Genomic DNA, 19,557 nt, shown 5'->3' with positions numbered 1-19,557 from the left:
GGGTCTCTGTCACAGCCTCCCTCTGTCCTGAGAGAAGGTCAGTGAGAGGGGCCAGCTGCCAGGGCCTGGGCTGACCTGCTGCCTGAGGGCAGGGCCCAAGGGTGGAGAGAGTCCAGGAGTGACCATCCCGTGTGTGGTTCTCAGCAGACTCTCTGGGGAGCCCAAGCCTTTAATGCCCTCACACCCCCAGGAAATGAGACCCAGCTATCCCCAGTTTTGGGGTTTTGTTCTTTTTTTTATTCCAACAGGGACTGGGGTGTGGCAGGGGGGAGGGATGGGGGCCCAACTGACCTCCTCCCTGGGGGGGGTCTCATAGAAATTCCGAGGTTTCTCCCCAAAAAAAAGAGAGAAAGAGAAGAGTTGAGGGGCGCCAGGGGACACCCATCTGCCCAGAAGCCCTCCCCTCCTCCAGAAGTGGGGAGGGCTGTGTCAAGTCTTGGGGAGCCTGAGCAGTCCCAGGATGGGCTCTCCTCGCGGACTGCTTTCCGCTTCTGGAACGGCACCCGCAGTCCCCGGCCCCCTGAAGTCCTCGGTTCCTGCGCTCCTGTCCGCAGTCGGGGGGCGGAGTGCAGGGTCCGCGGCACCCTCTGATGAGTCCACTAGGGGGCGCAGGCAGGCTCCGGAGCCGGGCCTCGGACTTCATCGTGAGCCGAAGGCAAAATTGTGGCGTCCGGCGCACCAGGGGCACAAGTCCCGTCCCTTGTCCACTGGGGAAGCGGGGGCGGCCCGGGCCTGGGGCGGACCCCGTCCCTGCGATCAGTCCGGCCGCCAGCCCGGCTCCGCCCGTGGTCACTCGTGCTCGGCCAGCTCGCGGGGCCCCGCGGGGCCGGGCCGCGGCCGGGGCGGACTGGTGGCTTCGGCGGGGGCGCCCAGGCCACGCGGGGGCGCGCCGGCCCCGGACGCCCGCAGCGCCTGGATGCGCCGGCACTCCTGGCAGACGCGCACGTGGGTGCAGGGCGTGGGGACGGAGGGCCGGGCCCCGCCGGGCGGCCCCGGGTCGTCCAGGAGGCGCTGGGGGCCCCCGTGCGCGCCGCCCGAATCCCCGCCCGCGCCGGCCGAGTAGAGCTTGCCGTTGCTGAGGCGCATCTCGCGGACAGCGCGCAGCGACAGCAGGGCCCGACTCGGGCCGCCCGGGCGCCGGCGCCGGCGGGAACGCGACGTCTTGCGACAAGACACCGCGTGCCGCAGCTCCTGCAGCATCTCCTGGCACACCGACACCTGTGGGCGGCGCAGGGCGGGGCGCGGTGGTCACCAGCCGACCCGCGAGGAGAACGGCCTCCTCGCCGCCGCCCCCTCGCCCGGCTTCTGCGTCTTCTCTCCCCTCCCGGCCTCCCCCAGCTCCACTCCTCCTCTCCGTTCCTCTCTCAGCCTCTGCTCTTCCCGGGCTCTGCCTGTCTCACCTCTCCGCCTCGCCTCTCCACTCCTCCGTCTCTCCGCTTCCGTCCTCCGGGGGTTCTCCCCGAGTCCGCCCTCACCTATCTGGGCTCCTCGCTTTCCCTTTCTTGTCACTCCCCAGTCTGACTACCTCCTGCTTGACTTCCATCTTCTGCCTCTCGTTCATGCTACCATGATTGCAAGACATTTACTGAGCACCTGCTGTATGCAGAGAACAAAACAGACGGAAGTCTCTGCCCTCAGAGTGTGCAGAGACAAAAATAAATAAATAACAAAGCTGTAAATGTAGGTAGCAGGTTAGCTGGTGATGAGTGCTTTGGCGAAAAATAAAATCGGGAAGAGAGGTGGGGTGATGCTGCATCTAGAGTAGAGACGTCAGGGAACACTCATGGCAAAGAAGAGCTTCAGTGAGACTGAAAGGCAGTGCTGGGTGAGCCCTGGAGCCTGGGAGGAGAGCAGGCAGATGCCTGAGCCGGACAGAGGTGCTGGGGGGTGGGGGGAACCACCAGCAGGGCAGGGGGGCTGGAATGGGGGATGCAGGGGGACAGAGGGAGAGGGAGAAGAGGAGGTCAGAGGAGCAATGGGGCCCCAAGACTGCTGTAAGGCTTGGGCTTTTATTCCCAGTCAGGTGGGGGGCACTGGGGAGCTTTGAGGACTGCGGTACTTCACTGTGTTGAGAACAGACTAGGGAGGCCAAGGGCAAGCCTAGTGGCAGTGGCCAAGCAGGTGAGAAGGGGCTGGATTCTGGGTATGTGTCAAAGGTGGAGCCAACAGGACTGGCTGAGAGCAAGGGGAGAGCGAAGGGTAATCCCACCTTGGCCTGAGCAAGCGGAATGATGGCGGTGTCTGGTGCATGGGCAGGAGTTCTGCATTGGCCACGTGATGTTCCGTGGGTTATCTGTCAGACATCCACGGGGAGGTGTGGAGTATAGGGCTGAGTGTACAAAGCCTGGGTCTGGGGGGAGGTCCCTGTGAGGGCGGCGCCTGGGGGGGGTTAAGGCAGGCGGCCTCCAGGGTCCTGCCATCCAGTGTTCCCGCCCCCCTGTAGTCCCCTCTGCCTTTGTATCAGGGCTGCTGTGTGACCCTCAGAATACAGCTAGTCAGCTAACTAGTCAGCTGATGTTTTGGCCTCTGCTGGGTTTGCCCTTGGGTCACTCACTCTGGGGGAAGTCAGCTGCCACGGTGTGAGGACACCCAAGCAGCCCTATGGAGAAGGTCCCCGTGTGAGAGCCGGAGGCCTCCTGTCAACTGCCAGGGGAGTGTGTGTTCCTCCTGTTCTTTACTCTACCTCAGGATGTTCTGACATCTTAAGAATCTTGCTGGCCAGGGAGAGACTGGCCCTCCCAGAGCTAGATAATTCTTAGGGAGAGCAAAGGGCTGGGAGCCCACCTTTCATATGCAAACCAGCCAATCCCAATACCTGCCCCCCACCCCCCACTTAACCTAACTCTCACACCCAGCTGCCCTAAATCACTCAGGACCAGGTCCACACCACTAGAGACCACCCCTCTAGTCCAGAGCCCATCAACATTATCCACACTGGCCAATTCTGAGCTGCTTTCCCTGCCAGCCCTGCCTTTCATGCAGAAACCCCAGTGAGGTCCAAGGCCCAGGCTTTCCCCCAGCTCCAGCTCCCGATGCTTCCGGTGCTTCCCCTGCGGCCCGGTGCTGTGTGGCCTGACCCCTCCTGGGAAGCGTAAGTGATACAAATCTCCTTTCAATAGCACTGGCCTCTCCGTGTCATCACGTAGTCACCATAAATCAGAATCCTGCAAGTGCATCTGGAGGCGGCACGCCACCTTGGAAGCAGACCCTCTGGCCCCAGGCAAGCCTTCGGCCAATGGCATGACCGTGACCTCCCTAGAGACCCTGGCAGCCAGAACCACCCAGCTAAGCTGTTCCCCGATTTCTTACCCCTAGAAACTGTAAACTGATGTAAGTGTGCTGCTTGAAGCTGCTAAAATTTTAGGGTGTTACATGTAATAAATAATACAGGTCATATACAGCATATCGGCGGCCTCACAAACCATTTGGCTGGATGGGATCACCAAGGGGCTGGAGGAAGCCAGAGAAGAGTCCAGGAAGGAGCCCGAGAGCCCCTTGACAAAGGACGGGCCGCAGAGGAAGGAGAAAAGTGAGGCGTGAGCCCTGAAGAGAGGGTTTTGAGAACAGTGATCAGCTGTGCTGAAGCCTACTGCCACCTCACATATGGTGAGGCCTGAAACCCGGGCAGTCTGGGCCGTGGGTCTCTGGGGAAGAGTGGCTTCAGTGCGGGGTGGGGACGACAGCTGGATGGGCGTGTGTTCAAGAGTGAATGCAGAGGGGGAACTGCAGCAGCAGGGAGACATACTCTTTCCAGGTTGTAAGTTTAGGGGAGAAGTGGGGTGGTGTCTGGGAGGAGAAGCAGGGTCAGGAGAAAATTCTGGAAGATGGGGGAGATGACAGCACGTTTGTATGCAGACAGCCCTGATCCAATAGAGAAGAGGAAACTGCCGATGGGGGCAGGGTGCAGAGAACCGCGGAGGGATGTCCTTGGGAGGGCAGGAGAGGAGATGGAGGCACAGGGGAGGGCGCCTCAGCTGGGAGTAACTGACCGGGTTGTGGAGGGGTCTGCATGCTCTCCTCAGACTCCTCTAGGTGGAAGCAAGGTTATCAGCCCAGGTGAGGAGGGGGAGGGGCGGGGGGCGTGGGGGGAGGGGAGGTGGAGCACACAGGGCCAGAGTGGGGCTGGGAATGGAGGAGTGTCACTGGGCAGCAGCTGAGACCAGCCTGTCGTCTTCCAGCCCGACCCACCTCTCATTTCTCCTTGCTTCACCCCCTGCCCCTCTCCCCATCCTCTCTCCTCCTTTCCCCTTCATCCTCACCTCTGTCCCTGCTGCTTTCCCTCCTCTGGCCTTCCTCACACTTGGCTCCCCTCTCCCTTCTGTCTGCACCCACCTCTTCTTGAACCCCCTCTGGTTCCACCCCAGGGGGTCTCTCAGGTCCTGTCCCCTCCCCGCTCCCAGCTCCTCGCTGCCTCTGACATTCCTCCAGGAAGGCTACCGAGGCCACAATCTCCATGTCCCTCCGCCACGGGCACCCCACTTCTCCCCCACCCCCTTCGCCAACCCTCTCACCTCTTCAGACTCTGCCGACCTCCGCGTGGACCATATGAATTCCATGACCGCCACGAAGACAGCAATGATGAGGCCACAGATGAGCACGACAAAAATGCCACCAATGTTCTCCATGCCCAAACCTGGGGGTGCAGGGGGAAAGCCACGGGTTCGGGGCTGTGTGGACACGGGGGCTGCAGGGGGCTTCGGGAATGGTGCGGTGTGCAGGGCAGCTGACCTTTAGCGCGATGATCCTCTTCCTTGGGGCACCGGCCCCCCTCCCACCACTTGCGCTTCAGGATCTCCAGCCGGTTGTTCTCCTGAAGCTGCAGGATGGCCAAGGTGATCTCATCCCGGAATGGGGAGCCTGGACCAGACACACAAGGGGGTGGACTGGCCATTGGGGACCTGGAGCGCTGCCCACCCAAACTCCCACCGTGCCCTCAGCACGGCGCTTCCTCCTGCCTCCACCACACCCCCAGGTCCTCTGTCCACCTTCGAGTCTGACCACTGCTTGCCTTGACCTCCCCTGTGACCGCCCTGGGCCAAGCCCCCACTACACCGCATGTCACATTTGTCACAGTCCCCTCCCTGCAGCTCTCCTCACCCCCCACCCAGGCTCTTCTTAACACAGCAGCCAGAGGAACAACTTCAGAAACAGAGTTCTAGATCTTGTCTCTCTCGTGCTCAAAATTCTCCAGTGGCTTCCCGATGCAGAGAGAACCCGGTCCTTCCCTCAACCTAGAGATCCTGTGTTCACTCGCCCCACCACCTGGGGCTCCTGCTGCCCCAGCTGCTCGCAGCTCTGACCACACCAGCCTCCGGGCTGTTCCTCGAGTCCTCCAGACACAATCCCACCTTAGAACTTCTGCCTGGAATGTTCCTTCCCTCATGTCACTCAGGGCTCTACTCACATGGTACCTCAAGGGGTCTCCTCTGATCAAGTTCCCTTAAAGTGGCACCAAGCACCCCCCCATCAGTCTCGTCCCCTGAATTTACTTTGGAGCAGTTGTGACCACCTGGTATCACTTTATAAAGCCCCGCGTGTTTATTGTCTACCTACTGTCTGTGCCCCTTGTGGAAGGCAGCAGGCTGGGGGCTCGGCGGCTCCCTGCTGTGGGATCCCAGCATGCAGCACTGTGCCTGGCACGCAGCGGGGCATCCGACAGTCTGCTCAGTGAATGAATCTCCTCTGCATGGCCTCAACCCCAGACCCCTCTCTCCTCCCTACCCTCAGATCCTCGCCTTAAACCACCCTTAGGTCCCAAACACCCCACACATGTCCTATCCCAGCCTCATTTCTTCATTTGCTATGACACTTCTTAAGCACCTGCCAGGGGCCAGGAACCAGGGACATGGGCGAGTGGAGGCATTAGTATTTATCAGGCACCCACTATGTGCCAGATCCTTGGTTTACAGACATTAATTCAAGTCCCTCCTGATCCTGGCTATTACCAGGTGTTACCACCCCCATCCTCTGGATGAGGCAGGTGGCATTCTTGCCTAAGGTCATGCACAGAGTCAGGGAGGGAACTGGGATGTGAATCCAGGTCAGTGTGACTCCAGAGCCTGCCCCCCAAAGGGGTTACACTACTTCCCTGGCCCAGCACTGAGATAAGCGCAAAACTGCTAAGATTTGAGGTAATTTGTTACACAGTAACAGATAACTAACACAGCAGTCAGCAGCAGAGAGATGGATTTATAAGCCACGATGTCAAGATTTGGTGATAAAATTGGTGGGTTTCCAGCACTGGGCCCGGAAAAGCATGTCCAAGTCTCCCTGGCAGATCCATCCATTCCTCCCTCAGACCTCCCTGCCTCCGTCCATCATCCATATTCTCAGCACTGCGCTGAGCCAGGCTGTGGGTGCCATGCAGAGAACATGAGGCACATCAAACCAGGTCTTCACCCTCAAGGAGTCCTCAGGCCAAAGGGGAAGGTGGCAAGTGTCACGGCCCATAAGTACTGGGTTGTACCCAGTCTCCCTGGGTTCTTCCAGCGGCCACGCAGGGCCGGAACTGACTGCTGCTAGACCCTTGTTTGCAGGTCGAGTGTGGAGGTTCAGGATGGGGTCATGCAGCCAGGAGGCCGCGCATGACACGCAAGACATACCCAGCCTGCCACAGGCAGGACCTGGCCCGGTCCCTGGCCGGCCCATGTGGCCTGGTTCTGGCTGCCCCCTCCGCACCCCCCGGCCCCACCGCTCCATACCCAGTGGCATGCCAATGCCGTAGCCCTTGGTGTCGAGGAGGCCCCCGATCTGGGTGAGGTTGCAGTTGAGCCGCCGGTGGTACTCGTTCATAGTGGACTCGAGCAGGAAGGCGTAGCGCGAGTTGAGAACACGGGCTATGCCTTCTTCCGTGCTCTTGACAAACACACTGGGTTGCTTTGACTGCATGTAGTTCCACATACGCTGGTATGTCTGGTACCGCGAATTCTGGCCAGAGGGGGCACAAGGGGAAGTCAGGTGAGGGTCTTTCTCCTCAGCCCTATCCCCTGCCCTCCAGGAAGTTTCTCTCAACCGGAGAACGAGTGAGGAGACCAGAGGGAGACAGAAAGAGCCAAACGCAGAGAGGGACGAGACAGACAGACTGCTCAAGGCCAGGTCCAAGGCATCCACATGCCCACCAGCCCAGCGAGGACCCTGAGGACCAAAGGCTTGGGAAGAAGGGGCCACGGCGATCTATTCTCCAGCCTGTCCTCTCTTCCACCCGTGGGCCTGGCTTGGCCTGACACCCAGCCCTGTCTTCCCAGCATTCCCAGGCCTTATACGCAGAAGCCCAACCCCAAATTTACCCAGGGCCCAGTCTGAGTCAGGGAGACCTGCGTCCATGTCAAATAGGACAGTTTACTTCCTTCAAGCCCTGCAGGAACCTTCTGGGGAATGCCTCTACAAGCCTTTAGGGGGAGGCATGTGGAGGCCAGGCTCGGGATGACCACCCCCTGCCACTGCTCCTGACATCCCCTACCCTCCTTCTTTGATCTGAGGTCCAGACACTGCTCTCCCTACGTGCCCCATAGGCCCCTCCCCAGGGCTCAGCAATCTCCCAAACCTACTTCTCTGGTCTCCCAGCTGCGAATGAGCCCCGTGACCCACCTGGGAGGCCTGGGAATTCACCCCTCCTCTCCTTTGTGCTTCAGCCAGTGGCCCCCTCCCAGCCCCAGCCTCCCTCAGACCATTAGTCTACCCCCACCTGCCCCAGACGGAACTTCCAGCTCTAAATGGGTCACCCCAGCTCAGTGACCATTTCCACCTCCCCACTTACAGGTTCTAGTCTCAGCCCTATCCTGGCATTCGGGACCTCTGCTGTCATGCAGTCATCCAAACCTCCTTGCCAGGCTTGTTTTCCTTTTGATTCCTTCCCACTGCCCCCTAATACACAGGGACAGGCTCCTTTCACCTTGAAGGGCCTTGCCCTCCTCTCTGCTGGCCCATTCTCCCAGGTCTGACTGACACTTCCAGCAGCTTCCATGACTCCTATTTGGCCTGTCTAGCACTGATACGACACCCGATCCTACATCTGTTCCCTTCTATTCCCTGGGTGAGAGTCCACTTTCCCCAGCCAGACAGCAACACTCCCGGTGAGTGTCTTCTGCTCCCCAGCCTCCCTGTTGCCACCATCAATCCCTCTTAGCCAGGAGGCCCTGCCCAGCCCCACCCTGGGCGGCTACACGTGGTGGGGGTACCAAGCCCAGGCAAGGTCAAAGGCCCCACCTGAAAGAAGGTCATGGTGGAGCCAGCATGGATGGTCCCGTACTCAATGTTGGTCTGGTCGGCCAGGTCGTCGGCTGACTCCACGGGCACCTCCATGCGCTGTACAGTGAGGAAGGCAGCCAGGTTGGCCGTGTAGGAGGAGATGATGATCAAGGTGAAGGCCCACCTGATGGGTAGAAAGAGTGAGCCACGGTTGGGAGCCACGCCTGCCACCCTCCCACTGTGGCCGTGCACCCTGTTGGTGGTGCCCTTCTCAATGACCTTGGCATCTAGGAGGCTCAGCGACTGCTGACTTGTGAGAAGGCTGGAAGCACAGATGCTGGGGCCAGACTCTCTGGGTTTAATATTGCTTCCAGAGACTTCCACTTCCAGAAATCAGAGAATAAGGTATCCTGAAAATACCCTCCCACCGTGAACAACTAGAAAACTGGACATAATATAGAAAACTATTTAAAGACACAGGACAATAGGCATCACAGGGCTGTAATCCCTGAGGGGGAAAAAAAAAAAAAAGCAATGAAGTGAGACATATCATTGCCCAGGCTGTCTGGCTGAATGTAATTTATAGACTGCGGTGCCAAGGAAGGGAAACCCAGTCTGGCCATCTCACTGAGTTGCAGAGGTGGAGATCAGAGAGGCCCACATGGCTAGAATCTGTGGAACAGAGAATCCAAGAAGAGGGAGCTGCACAGAGAGAGAGGGTTCCAGAAATCTGCACAGAGTCCCCTTGAATCTTTGGCTGAATATAGATCTGGGTATGCACAGGGTGAAACTCCAAGAGACCAGAGAAGAACTGCTTTCAAAGACAACAACTTGGGGCACCTGGGTGGCTTAGTCAGCTAAGCATCTATCTTCAGTTCAGGTCATGATACCAGGGTCCTGGGATCAAGTCCCACATCGGGCTCCCTGCTTAGTGGGGAGCCTGCTTGTGTTCTCTCTCTCTCTCTGTCAAATAAATAAATAAAATCTTAAAAAAAAAAACAAAGACAAAAATTCCCAGGGTTCACATAGGGCCGGGAATCTTCTGAGCTCTCTCCAGCCAGAGTAGTGAGATCTCACTGAATATATGAGACATTCAGCAAAGACCCCAAAGGACAACACATTAGAGTTAAGTCAGCCCTAGAATAAAGGCCACTCCAGACCTGCCCTCAAAGAGCTGGAAAACTGTCCTGGAAAGGATCAAAATTATCCACAAGAAACTTAACTGCCTGCCAGAGAAAGTCCGAGACTCTTTAAAATAATACATTCAGCAAGTTGGTACAGCCACTTTGGAAAACAGTGTGGAGGTTCCTCAAAAATTTAAAAATAGAGCTACCCCATGACCCAGCAATTGCACTGCTGGGTATTTACCCCAAAGACACAGATGTAGTGAAAAGAAGGGCCATATGCACCCCAATGTTCATAGCAGCAATGTCCACAATAGCCAAACTGTGGAAAGAGCCGGGATGCCCTTCAACAGATGAATGGATAAAGAAGATGTGGTCCATATATACAATGGAATATTACTCAGCCATCAGAAAAGATGAATACCCAACTTTTACATCAACATGGATGGGACTGGAGGAGATTATGCTAAGTGAAATAAGTCAAGCAGAGAAAGTCAATTATCATATGGTTTCACTTATATGTGGAACATAAGGAATAACATGGAGGACATTAGGAGAAGGAAGGGAAAAATGGGGGGGGGATTGGAGGGAGAGATGAACCATGAGAGACTATGGACCTGAGAAACAAACGGAGGGCTCTAGAGGGGAGGGGGGTGGGGGATGGGTTAGCCTGGTGATGGGTATTAAAGAGGGCACGTACTGCATGGAGCACTGGGTGTTATACGCAAACAATCAATCATGGAACACTACATCAAAAACTAATGATGTATTGTATGGTGACTAACATAACATAATAAAATTTAAAAAAAATAAAATAATACATTCAACAATGTAAACAATGTAAACTTCACAACGTCTGTCATCCAATAAAAAATTACCAGATATTGGGCGCCTGGGTGGCGCAGTTGGTTAAGCGTCTGACTCTTGGTTTCAGCTCAGGTCTGATCTCAGGGTTGTGAGATCATGCCTCACATCAGGCTCTGCGCTCACCTCAGAGTCTGCTAAAGTTTCCTCTCCCTCTCCCTCTGCCCCTCCTCCCTCCTTGTGCACTCTCTCAAATAAATAAATCTTAAAAAAAAAAAAAAGGGTGCAGGAAACTGTGAGAGAAAAATCACTCAATTGAAACAGACCCAGAATTGGCAGAATGATGGAATTAGCAGATGAGGGTATTAAATAGCTATTATAGATATATTCAGAATTCTCAAGGATATAAAGAAAACCTGGAATGCAATTAGAGAGAAATATAAAAAAGGAGCAAATAGAACATCTAGAGATTAAATATACGACATCTGAGTGGGGAATTTCACTGGAAGGGATTACATAGATCAGAAACTGCAGCAGAAAAGAACAGAGAATTGGAAGACAGCAATAGAATCTATCCAAATTGAAGCCAGAGAAGGGAAAAAGTGACTGAAAATGAGCACAAAGCCTGAGTGGCCTGAGGAATAATATCAAGTGTCCTTTACCTATGTGATTGGAGTCCCGTAAGGAGAGAAAAGGAAGGGGATAACAGAAAAAAGTATTTTACTTGAAGAAGTAACGGTCAAAACTTTCTCAAATCTGATAAAAATTATAAACTGGCTGATCTAAGAAGCTCAATAAAACCAAAGTAGGATAAACACACATACACACAAAACACACCAAGTCACATTATAATCAATTACTGAAAACCAGGGACGCCTGAGTGGCTCAGTCAGTTAAGCGTCTGCCTTCGGCTCAGGTCATGATCCCAGGGTCCTGGGATCGAGTCCCGCATCGGGCTCCCTGCTCCGCGGGGAGCCTGCTTCTCCCTCTGCCTCTGTCTCTCTCTCTGTCTCTCATGAATAAATAAATAAAATCTTTAAAAAAAAATTACTGAAAACCAGTGATAAAGAGTATCTTTTTTTTTTCTTTTTTAGAGAGAGAGTACATGAGCTGGGGGGGTGGGCAGAGGGAGAGAAAGAATATTAAGCAGGCTCTGTGCTCAGTGTGGAACCTGATGCAGGGCAATCCCACAACTCTGAGATCATGACCTGAGCCAAAATCAAGAGTTAGATGCTTAACCGACTGAGCCACCCAGGGGCCCCTAAAGAATATCTTAAAAGCAGCCAGAACTCTCTCTTTCTCTCTCAAATAAATACATAAATCTTTAAAAAAAGTATACAATGGGTGCCTGGGTGGCACCATCTGGTAAGCATCTGACTTGGTTTTGGCTCAAGTCATGATCTCAGGGTCATGAGAGATTGAGCCCCACATCAGGCTCCTCAAGTCTGCTTAAGATTCTCTTCTTCTGCCCCTCCCTCCTGTGCTCTCTTGCTCTCTCTCTCAAATAAATCTTGAAGAAAAAAAAGTGGGGCACCTGAGTGGCTCAGTCAGTTAAGCATCTGTCTTCAGCTCAGGTCATAACCCCAGGGTCCTGGGATCGAACCCCGCATTGGGCTCCCCGCTTCTCCCTCTCCCTCTGCCTGCCACTCCCCCTGCTTGTGTGTACTCTCGCTCTCTGTCAAAAAATAAATAAAATCTTAAAAAAATAAAATAAAATAAAATAAAATATTTAAAATAGCAGCCAGAAGCGCCTGGGTGGCTCAGTCGTTAAGCGTCTGCCTTCGGCTCAGGTCATGATCCCAGAGTCCTGGGATCGAGCCCCGCATCAGGCTCCCCGCTCGGCGGGAAGCCTGCTTCTCCCTCTGCCACTCCCCCTGCTTGTGTTCCCTCTCTCGCTGTGTCTCTCTCTCTCAAATAAATAAATAAAATCTTAAAAAAAAAAAAAAAGAAAGTAAAGTAGCAGCCAAAGGGCAGGGAACATACATGAAGGATCAAAATAAGAGTGACAACAGACTTCTTGTCAGAGAGTCAGGAGACCACGCAACAATGTGCTGAAAGGGAAAAACAACCTGTCAATCTTGTATTAAATATCCATCAAAAAGATCCTCCAAAAAAGAAAACACACTAACAAATTTTTCGTACAAACAAAAGCTGGGAGAATTAATTGCCAACAGATCTGCACTTCAAGAAATATTATGGGGGGTGGGCAGTGCCTGGCTTGCTCAGTTGGAGGAGCGTGTGACTCTCAATCTTGGATTGTGGGTTCTAGCCTCACATTGTGTGTGGAGATTACTTAAAAATAAAATCTCTTTTAAAAAATGAAAGAAATGTTATGGGAAGTTCTTCAGGCAAAAGGCAAATAATACTAAATGGAAATTTGGATGCACACAAAGCCATGAAGACCAGAAATAGCAGAAGTGTGGGTAAATATAAAAGATATATTCCTCATTTAAAAAATCTCTTTACATTTTGAAAAAAGCCCACATTGGGCTCTTTACATTTTGAGCCCAATGTGGGGCTCAAACTCACAACCCTGAGATCAAGAGTTGCATGCTTCACTGACTGAGCCAGTCAGGCACCCCTAAAAAATCTCTTTTAAAAGACGTTTATTGTGATGGGGCACCTGGGTGGCTCCGTCGGTTAAGCATCTGCCTTCGGCTCAGGTCATGATCTCAGGGTCCTGGGATCAAGTCCCACATTGGTCTCCCTGCTCAGTGGGGATTTTGCTTCTCCCTCTCCTTCTACCCCTCCACTCGTGCTCTGTCTCTCTCTCTCAAATAAATAAATAAAATCTTTAAAAAAATAAAAATTAAAGACATTTACTGTTTAAGCAAACACACACACACATATAAACCTCATATGTCGTGGAGTTTGAAAGATAAATAGAAGTAATACATATGATAAGAGTAGCTCAAAGGATGGGAGAGGTGGAATACTGCTGTAAGGATCGTCATCCTTTTTTTTTTAAAGATTTTATTTATTTGACAGAGAGAGAGATAGCAAGAGAGGGAACACAAGTAGAGGGAGTGGGAGAGGGAGAAGCAGGCTTCCCGCTGAGCAGGGAGCCTGATGCAGGGCTCGATCCCAGGATGCTGGGATCATCACCTGAGCTGAAGGCAGACACTTAATGACTGAGCCACCCAGGCGCCCCAAGGATCTTCATCTTATGTGAAGTGGTAGAATGTTACTTGAAAGTATTTTGTAACAATTAAAGATGCATATTGTAAACCCAGAGAAAGCAACTACTGAGAAAAAAAATTTTAAAGTATGCTTAATAAGTCAATAGTGGACATGAAACAGAATCCTAAAAATCTCAATAAGTCCAAAAGAAAGGAGGAAAAGAGGGAAAAGGGAGCCAAAAGAGATGGGACAAATTAAAAACAAGTAACAAGTTGACACATTTAAACCCAATCATAACAGTAACTGCATTAAATGTAAATGATCTCAACCAGGGGTTGGCAAACGATGGCCCACGGGCCAAATCTGTCTTGCTGTCTCTTTTTGCACAGCCCACAGGCTAACGATGGTTTTCACATTTTTAAACGTTCAAAAAGAAATTGAAAGAAGAACAATACTTCATGACATATGACATATAAAATTCAAATTTTGGGGTCAGTGTCCGTAAATAAAGTTTTATTGGAACACAGCCACACTCATTCACGTATGTATCATCTCTGGCTGCTGAGTATGGGCAGAGTTGAGTAGTTGTGACAGAGACTGGGTGGCCAGCAGAGCCTAAAATATTTACTATCCGGCCCAATATCGAAAAAGTTTGCTAACCCCTGCTCCAAGGCCTAAGTCTATGCTGTCTATAAGAAACCCACTTTAAGGGCCCCTGGGTGGCTCAGTTGGTTAAGCAACTGCCTTCGGCTCAGGTCATGATCCTGGAGTCCCTGGATCGAGTCCTGCATCGGGCTCCCTGCTCGGCAGGGAGTCTGCTTCTTCCTCTGACCCTACTCTCTCTTGTTCCCTCTCTCTCTCAAATAAATAAAATTAAAAAAAAAAAGAAGAAACCCACTTTAAATATAATGATCCAGGTAGGTCAGAAGCAAAGGGTCAGGAAAAGATATGCTATACCAACACTAAGCATAAGAAAGCTGGGGTGGCTTGGGGCGCCTGGGTGGCTCCGTCAGTTAAGCATCTGCCTTCAGCTCAGGTCATGATCCTGGGGTCCTGGGATCGAGCCCTGAGTTGGGCTCCCTGCTCAGCGGGGAGCCTGCTTGAGATTCTCTCTCTGCCCCTCCCTTGACTCACACACACACACACACACTCTCGCTCTCTCTCTAAAATAAATAAATCTGAAAGCAAGCAAGCTGCAGTGGCTATATTAATATCAAATAAAGGTAACTTCAGAGCAGGCATGTTACCAGGAATAAAGAGAGGCATTATATAATGACAAAGGGATCAATTCATTAAGACAACATAACAATCCTAAACATTTACGGCCCTAATTACAGAGCTTCAAAATTCATGAAGCAAAAACTGTTAGAACTGAAAAGATTTCTCCACAATTACGGGTAGAGATTTCAACACCCCTCTCCCAATAATTGACAGAACAAGCAGACAGAAAATCAGTATGGACAGAGAAGCCTGGAATAACACCATCAACCTCCTGGCCCTAATTGCCATTTATAACACACTGCACCCACCAACAGCACAGTGAGCATTTACCAGGACAAACCATACGCAGAGCCATAAAACAAGTCTCCATAAATTTCGAAGGATGAAAATCCTACGGAGAATGTTCCGACCACAGTGGAACTAAACAAGAAATCAATAATAGAAAGATCTCTGGAAAATCCCCAAATCCCGGCTCTCTCACTGCCTTGCTGTGTGACCTTGGACTCATCTGCGGCGCAAGTACAACGGCGGGCTGCCCCTCGCAGGGCGCTTGTAAGAGTGTGAGCCACAGCCGGCCCGGAATAAGAGCCGTACGAGTGGATGTGCTCACTGTCTTGGGGACTTCGGAGAAGAGGCACCTGCTGACAGCACCACGGAGCCCAAGAGCAGCCGCTTGTCTTACCCTGACCCTCTCTGTCCTCCTACCTGGCAGGTGAGAGTGGCCAGGCTCCCTGCAGACAATACAGATCTGTGGGGCCTGAAGGCGGGGGGAAGCTGGGAGGGCCTCCCAGACCACCCCCTCCCCGGGTGGATCATCATGAAGACAGCAAGCAGCTAACCTTCGCTGAGTGCACATGCACAGCGCTGAGTTAGGCCCTGGGGTGGGGATGGAGTGGAGGGCAGAGGGATGAACAGACAAAACTATTCAGTGCCTGGTACACAGGCAGGCGCCACCTCGACCCAAAGGGTACAGCGTGGCTGACCGGTGGTGGTGACTGCGGGGGAGGGGGGCGGGTGAGGCCACTCACGGGGACAGAGCGGGGGGACACAGAAGGGGGGGGTCTGTCTTGGAAGTAACGATGTATACTCTGTTTTGGACAAGTTGTTTTGGGGATGTCTGTTGGACACGCATGGGGAGGGTCTGGAGGTGAGGACTCGGTCAGTGTCAGTCTCGAAGCACAAGGGGAGCCCCCTGGGAGGTGTTTGAAGAAGACCCTTGGTTAGGCATGGGGCATCCTGCTGGCTCCTGGTGTCAGTGGATGGGAGCAGGGTCCAGCAGTGCAGCCCAGTCTAAACAACAGGGAAAATCTGGTGCATGACTCTCTGAGCCTAACTCCTTGGTACATAAAAACTAACAATGTTTTTGCATGGTTATAACAGAAACTGAAGTTTCTAGAAACGCATCTGTTGTTCAGACTGAGGAACGACTGGATGTTGTGTTGGAAACTTTGCCAAGAACCCTTCACCGTTTGGAACTCAGGTCTCCAATGGCAGCTGTGCTCACGGTTTCTAAATCACCAGACCAAGACTCTTGGAAAAGTTGTATTAGGAAATCGCCACGCTCATGGTGATTTGTATTTGTACCAACACGCTCATTTACCAACCATTTTAAAGTGTCAAGTCTCAGGTGTAGACACAATTCTTTTAAATGGTTTCACTTCTCCCCATTCCCGATGTACCTGTTATAAGTCAGTGCAGCTCTCTGACTCCTGCTTTCTGTCGTTCGAGATAGCCCCTCCCAAGTGTTGATGCATTGCTATCCTATTATTCTACCATAGATCACTTCCCTTTCTCTCCCTTGTATCGCAATCAGGGCATGTTACCGATTTGTTTTAAATCATGTGTAGGCAGGTGTGTAAGTAGATATATTACCCTTGAATTTCATCAGGGTGGGAAAGCAGATGTTAGATAATATTTGTGGCAAAACATTTGTCGTAAAACAAAGGCGCTGGGTCTGCAGGCACTGACACATCACCCGTGTGGAGGGAGGAGCTCAGGTGAGAGATGGCAAAGGGCAGTCACCCCCTGGTGCAAGGAAACAGGGTCCAAAGAGGAAGGAGGGAATCAGAAGGCCACAAGAGCCTGGAAGCGAGGAGTTTCTAGAAGGAGGGTAGCTAAGTCCATGTATTGGACGCATCAGTAAAGGGGTCCCCAGTGACCCGGGTGGAGCCAGGGAGGGGGAGGAGGAGCCAGGCTAAGGACTAGATCTGAGGTTGCCGGGAGGACTCGGAGGACAGGACGACCTGAGGAGGAGTTGAGGACGATGGCAAAAGAGTGGCTGAAGGCATGGCCTAGGAGCCTACCTGAGGTGGACGGACCAGAAAGCAGGCAGGTTTCAGAGAGCAGGAAAAAGGGAGGTGCTAGGAGTATGAGAGTGGCCTGGCGGTGGGGGGGGGGGGGGGGGGGGGGGGGGGAGGGCGGGGCTGCGGTCAGGCAGAACCTCAAAAGCATTGACTTGGAGGCGGGGCTGTCCTAAATGCTGCGGAGCCCTTGGGTGCAGCTATAGGAGGCTGTGGCCCCAATGGACCCTGAAGACGAAGGGTCCAGGAGGCGGGTTCGGGCCCCACTGGCAGCCAAGTCCCCTAGGCTAGTGGCATTGGACTGCCGTGTCATCATGCTGGGGACCCAGTTAGAGACTAGGAAACATCTGTTGAGACCTCCACTGACCAAGTGACCAAGCGAACGTGTGGAAGGACTTAGGGTGGAGAAGAGAGTGAGCTTGGGGTCAAAGTCTCCAGTGGGGCAGGGGTGGGTGTGACTGGAGGCTGCCGGGGTGATGGTGATGAGTACAGGCAGAGAATACCTAGCAGGGGAAGGGGTCCCTGACGGAGGAGCAGAAGGGACGGTCTGCAGAGAGGAGGTCACCCGTCCACCACCTGACCTGAGGACACGGCCAGATTTGTCACAGTGGGGCCACGTGCCTCCATAGACTGTCTGGAATGCTCCTCCATCTCCTGGGCCTGGACGCCTCTGTTTTAGCCTGTAGGGCTCAGCCTAGATGTCACCTCCTCAAGGAGGCTTCCCTGAGCACCCACATTCCCTACTGTTCTCTCCCACGTGCCCTGTTTGCTTTAATTGCAACTGGGGTATGTGGTAGGCAGAAGAAGGACCCCTGCCCCCAGAGATGTCTCCACCCGAAGCCCTGCAACTCATGAGTATGTCCCCTTACGGGGTAAAGGGGCCTTTGCAGCTATGATGAAGTTAAGGAATTTGAGATGGGGAGATTATCCCTGATTATCTGGGTGGGCCCAGTGGTATCACAAGGGTCCTTATAAGTGGAAGGAGGAGGTCAGAGCCAGAGAAAGCAGCCATTAGCCGAGGAATGCAGGTGGCTTCTAGATGCTAGAAAAGTCAGGCAAACAGATCCTCCCCTAGAGCCTCCAGAAGGAGCCAGCCCTGCCCCCACCTGGACTTGAGCCCAGTGAGATTTCGGCTTTCTGACTTCCAGACCTGTAAGAGAATACATTTATGTTGCTTTAAGCCACTAAACCTGTCTTAGTTGTTGCAGCAGCAATAGGAGACTAATACAAAGTACGTGACACTTGGAATGATGCCAGTCCCGAGATGTTTAAAAAAAATGTCATCAAGGGGCACCTGGGTGGCTCAGTCGTTAAGCGTCTGCCTTCGGCTCAGGTCACATGATCCCAGGGTCCTGGGATCGAGCCCCGCATCGGGCTCCCTGCTCGGCCAGGAGACTGCTTCTCCCTCTCCCACTCCCCCTGCTTGTGTTCCCTCTCTCACTGTTTCTCTCTCTGTCAAATAAATAAAATCTTAAAAAAAAAAAAAATGTCATCTAGACTCAAAAGGTGCAAAGCCAGTGGACCAAGCAAATTGCCAACAACTTGCTCTATGGCAGTCAATCCCACTTAGTGGGCAGAGCAAAACCTGCCACCCACTCAACGTTAGTCTTGAATGAGTTTTGAATTAGACACTGTCTTTGGGCTTTATCTATTCTTGGGATCAAATAGGATGTTCCTGTATTTATCTGTTTAGCTGTTTCTGCTCGGCTTGTCTGCCTTTTGAGGCCGGATTCTTCACCTGAGTGCCTGGCACCAGGAGGGGCTCGAGAAGCTTCTGCTGCCTGGCTATTGAGGCATGAATTCTCAGGGACAGGGACAAGGTGAGGAAGAAATGCTCTTCAGGAAGGGCCCAGGGAGCAGGGCAGGGATCGGGCAGTGCTAGAGCGAGTGGCCTGGGGGGTCCCTGGTCTCAGTGCTCTAATGCATGAACCCGGAGAATGCCGGCTCATCTGGTGCTACTGGAGCCCCCGAATTTTCAAGAAGGGTGAGAAATCTGGATATGTGAGTGAATTTGCCCAATTTTTAAATGCTGCTAATTCAAAATTCTAAAAAAGTGGTGGGCCAAACAGACATGAGTTGATGGTGTCTGCTCTCCAACATGTGGCTTCTTGGAGCTCGTTCCAGGGATAAAGTAAGCTCTGTCCGAGTTACTGGGGTCACCAGGGGACTTGAGGGAGCAGGTGTCCCTGGACAGTGAAGGCTGCCCCAGGTCTCCGTGACCGCCAGGGTGCATGCAAGCCAGGAACAGCCGTGCTTATGCCGTTCCAGTTACAATTCTCATGTCAGCAGAAGCACTTTTGCTGTATTCCCAGCCGAATCCTTACAACCTGAGACATGGGCATTTTTATCCCCATTTTTCAGGTGAGGAGACTGAGGCATGGAGAGGGGATGTGGCCTAGCCAAGGTCACACAGCTAGCAGGGGGCAGAGCTGGGCCTCAGCTCTCCCCACCCCATTCCCTGTCACACATCTGATGGAGGGGGACCAGAATCCACCCAGGCCTCAGAAGGGGCCCTCCCCACCCACGGTGGGACAGACAGAAGGCCGCTCACCAGACTCCACTGACGCAGCGCGTGGACAGCGCCCGGGGCATGATCTCCGAGCCCTGCTGCATGAAGCCCCCCACGGGGAACCAGAGGCTGTTGCCCAGCGTGTACTGGTTCTCCAGGATGTGGGGGCGTGCCCTCAGACACGGGTGGGGGTTATACCACTCATAGGGGCTCAGCCTGTGGAGAGACATGGGAGTGAGGGGAGGATAGAGCCGAGGTAGAGAGAAAAAGGGCAGACACGGGGGAAAGAGAC

General features: G+C 53.2%; 1 protein-coding gene across 3 annotated transcripts in view; it reads right to left on the bottom strand.

Moving 5' to 3' along the window:
• Positions 1-221: 221 nt before the first annotated feature.
• The window catches only part of GRIK5 (glutamate ionotropic receptor kainate type subunit 5), a 56,849-nt gene continuing 37,513 nt past the window's right edge, over positions 222-19,557 (bottom strand). For all 3 annotated transcript variants that reach the window (XM_034986607.1, XM_034986606.1, XM_034986608.1), the window contains exons 15-20: positions 19,308-19,481; positions 8,206-8,371; positions 6,702-6,927; positions 4,729-4,857; positions 4,512-4,633; positions 222-1,218 (exon numbers count right to left, since the gene is read on the bottom strand). In XM_034986607.1, the coding sequence (XP_034842498.1) occupies positions 790-1,218; positions 4,512-4,633; positions 4,729-4,857; positions 6,702-6,927; positions 8,206-8,371; positions 19,308-19,481 (1,246 nt within the window). In that variant the 3' untranslated portion in view covers positions 222-789. The remainder of the gene's footprint in view (positions 1,219-4,511; positions 4,634-4,728; positions 4,858-6,701; positions 6,928-8,205; positions 8,372-19,307; positions 19,482-19,557) is intronic.

This window comes from Mirounga leonina, unplaced genomic scaffold, assembly GCF_011800145.1.
Source record: "Mirounga leonina isolate KUSES-001 unplaced genomic scaffold, KU_Mleo_1.0 Mir_376, whole genome shotgun sequence".
Classification (NCBI taxonomy): domain Eukaryota; kingdom Metazoa; phylum Chordata; class Mammalia; order Carnivora; family Phocidae; genus Mirounga; species Mirounga leonina.
This window is presented reverse-complemented; position numbering and strand designations above follow the sequence as displayed.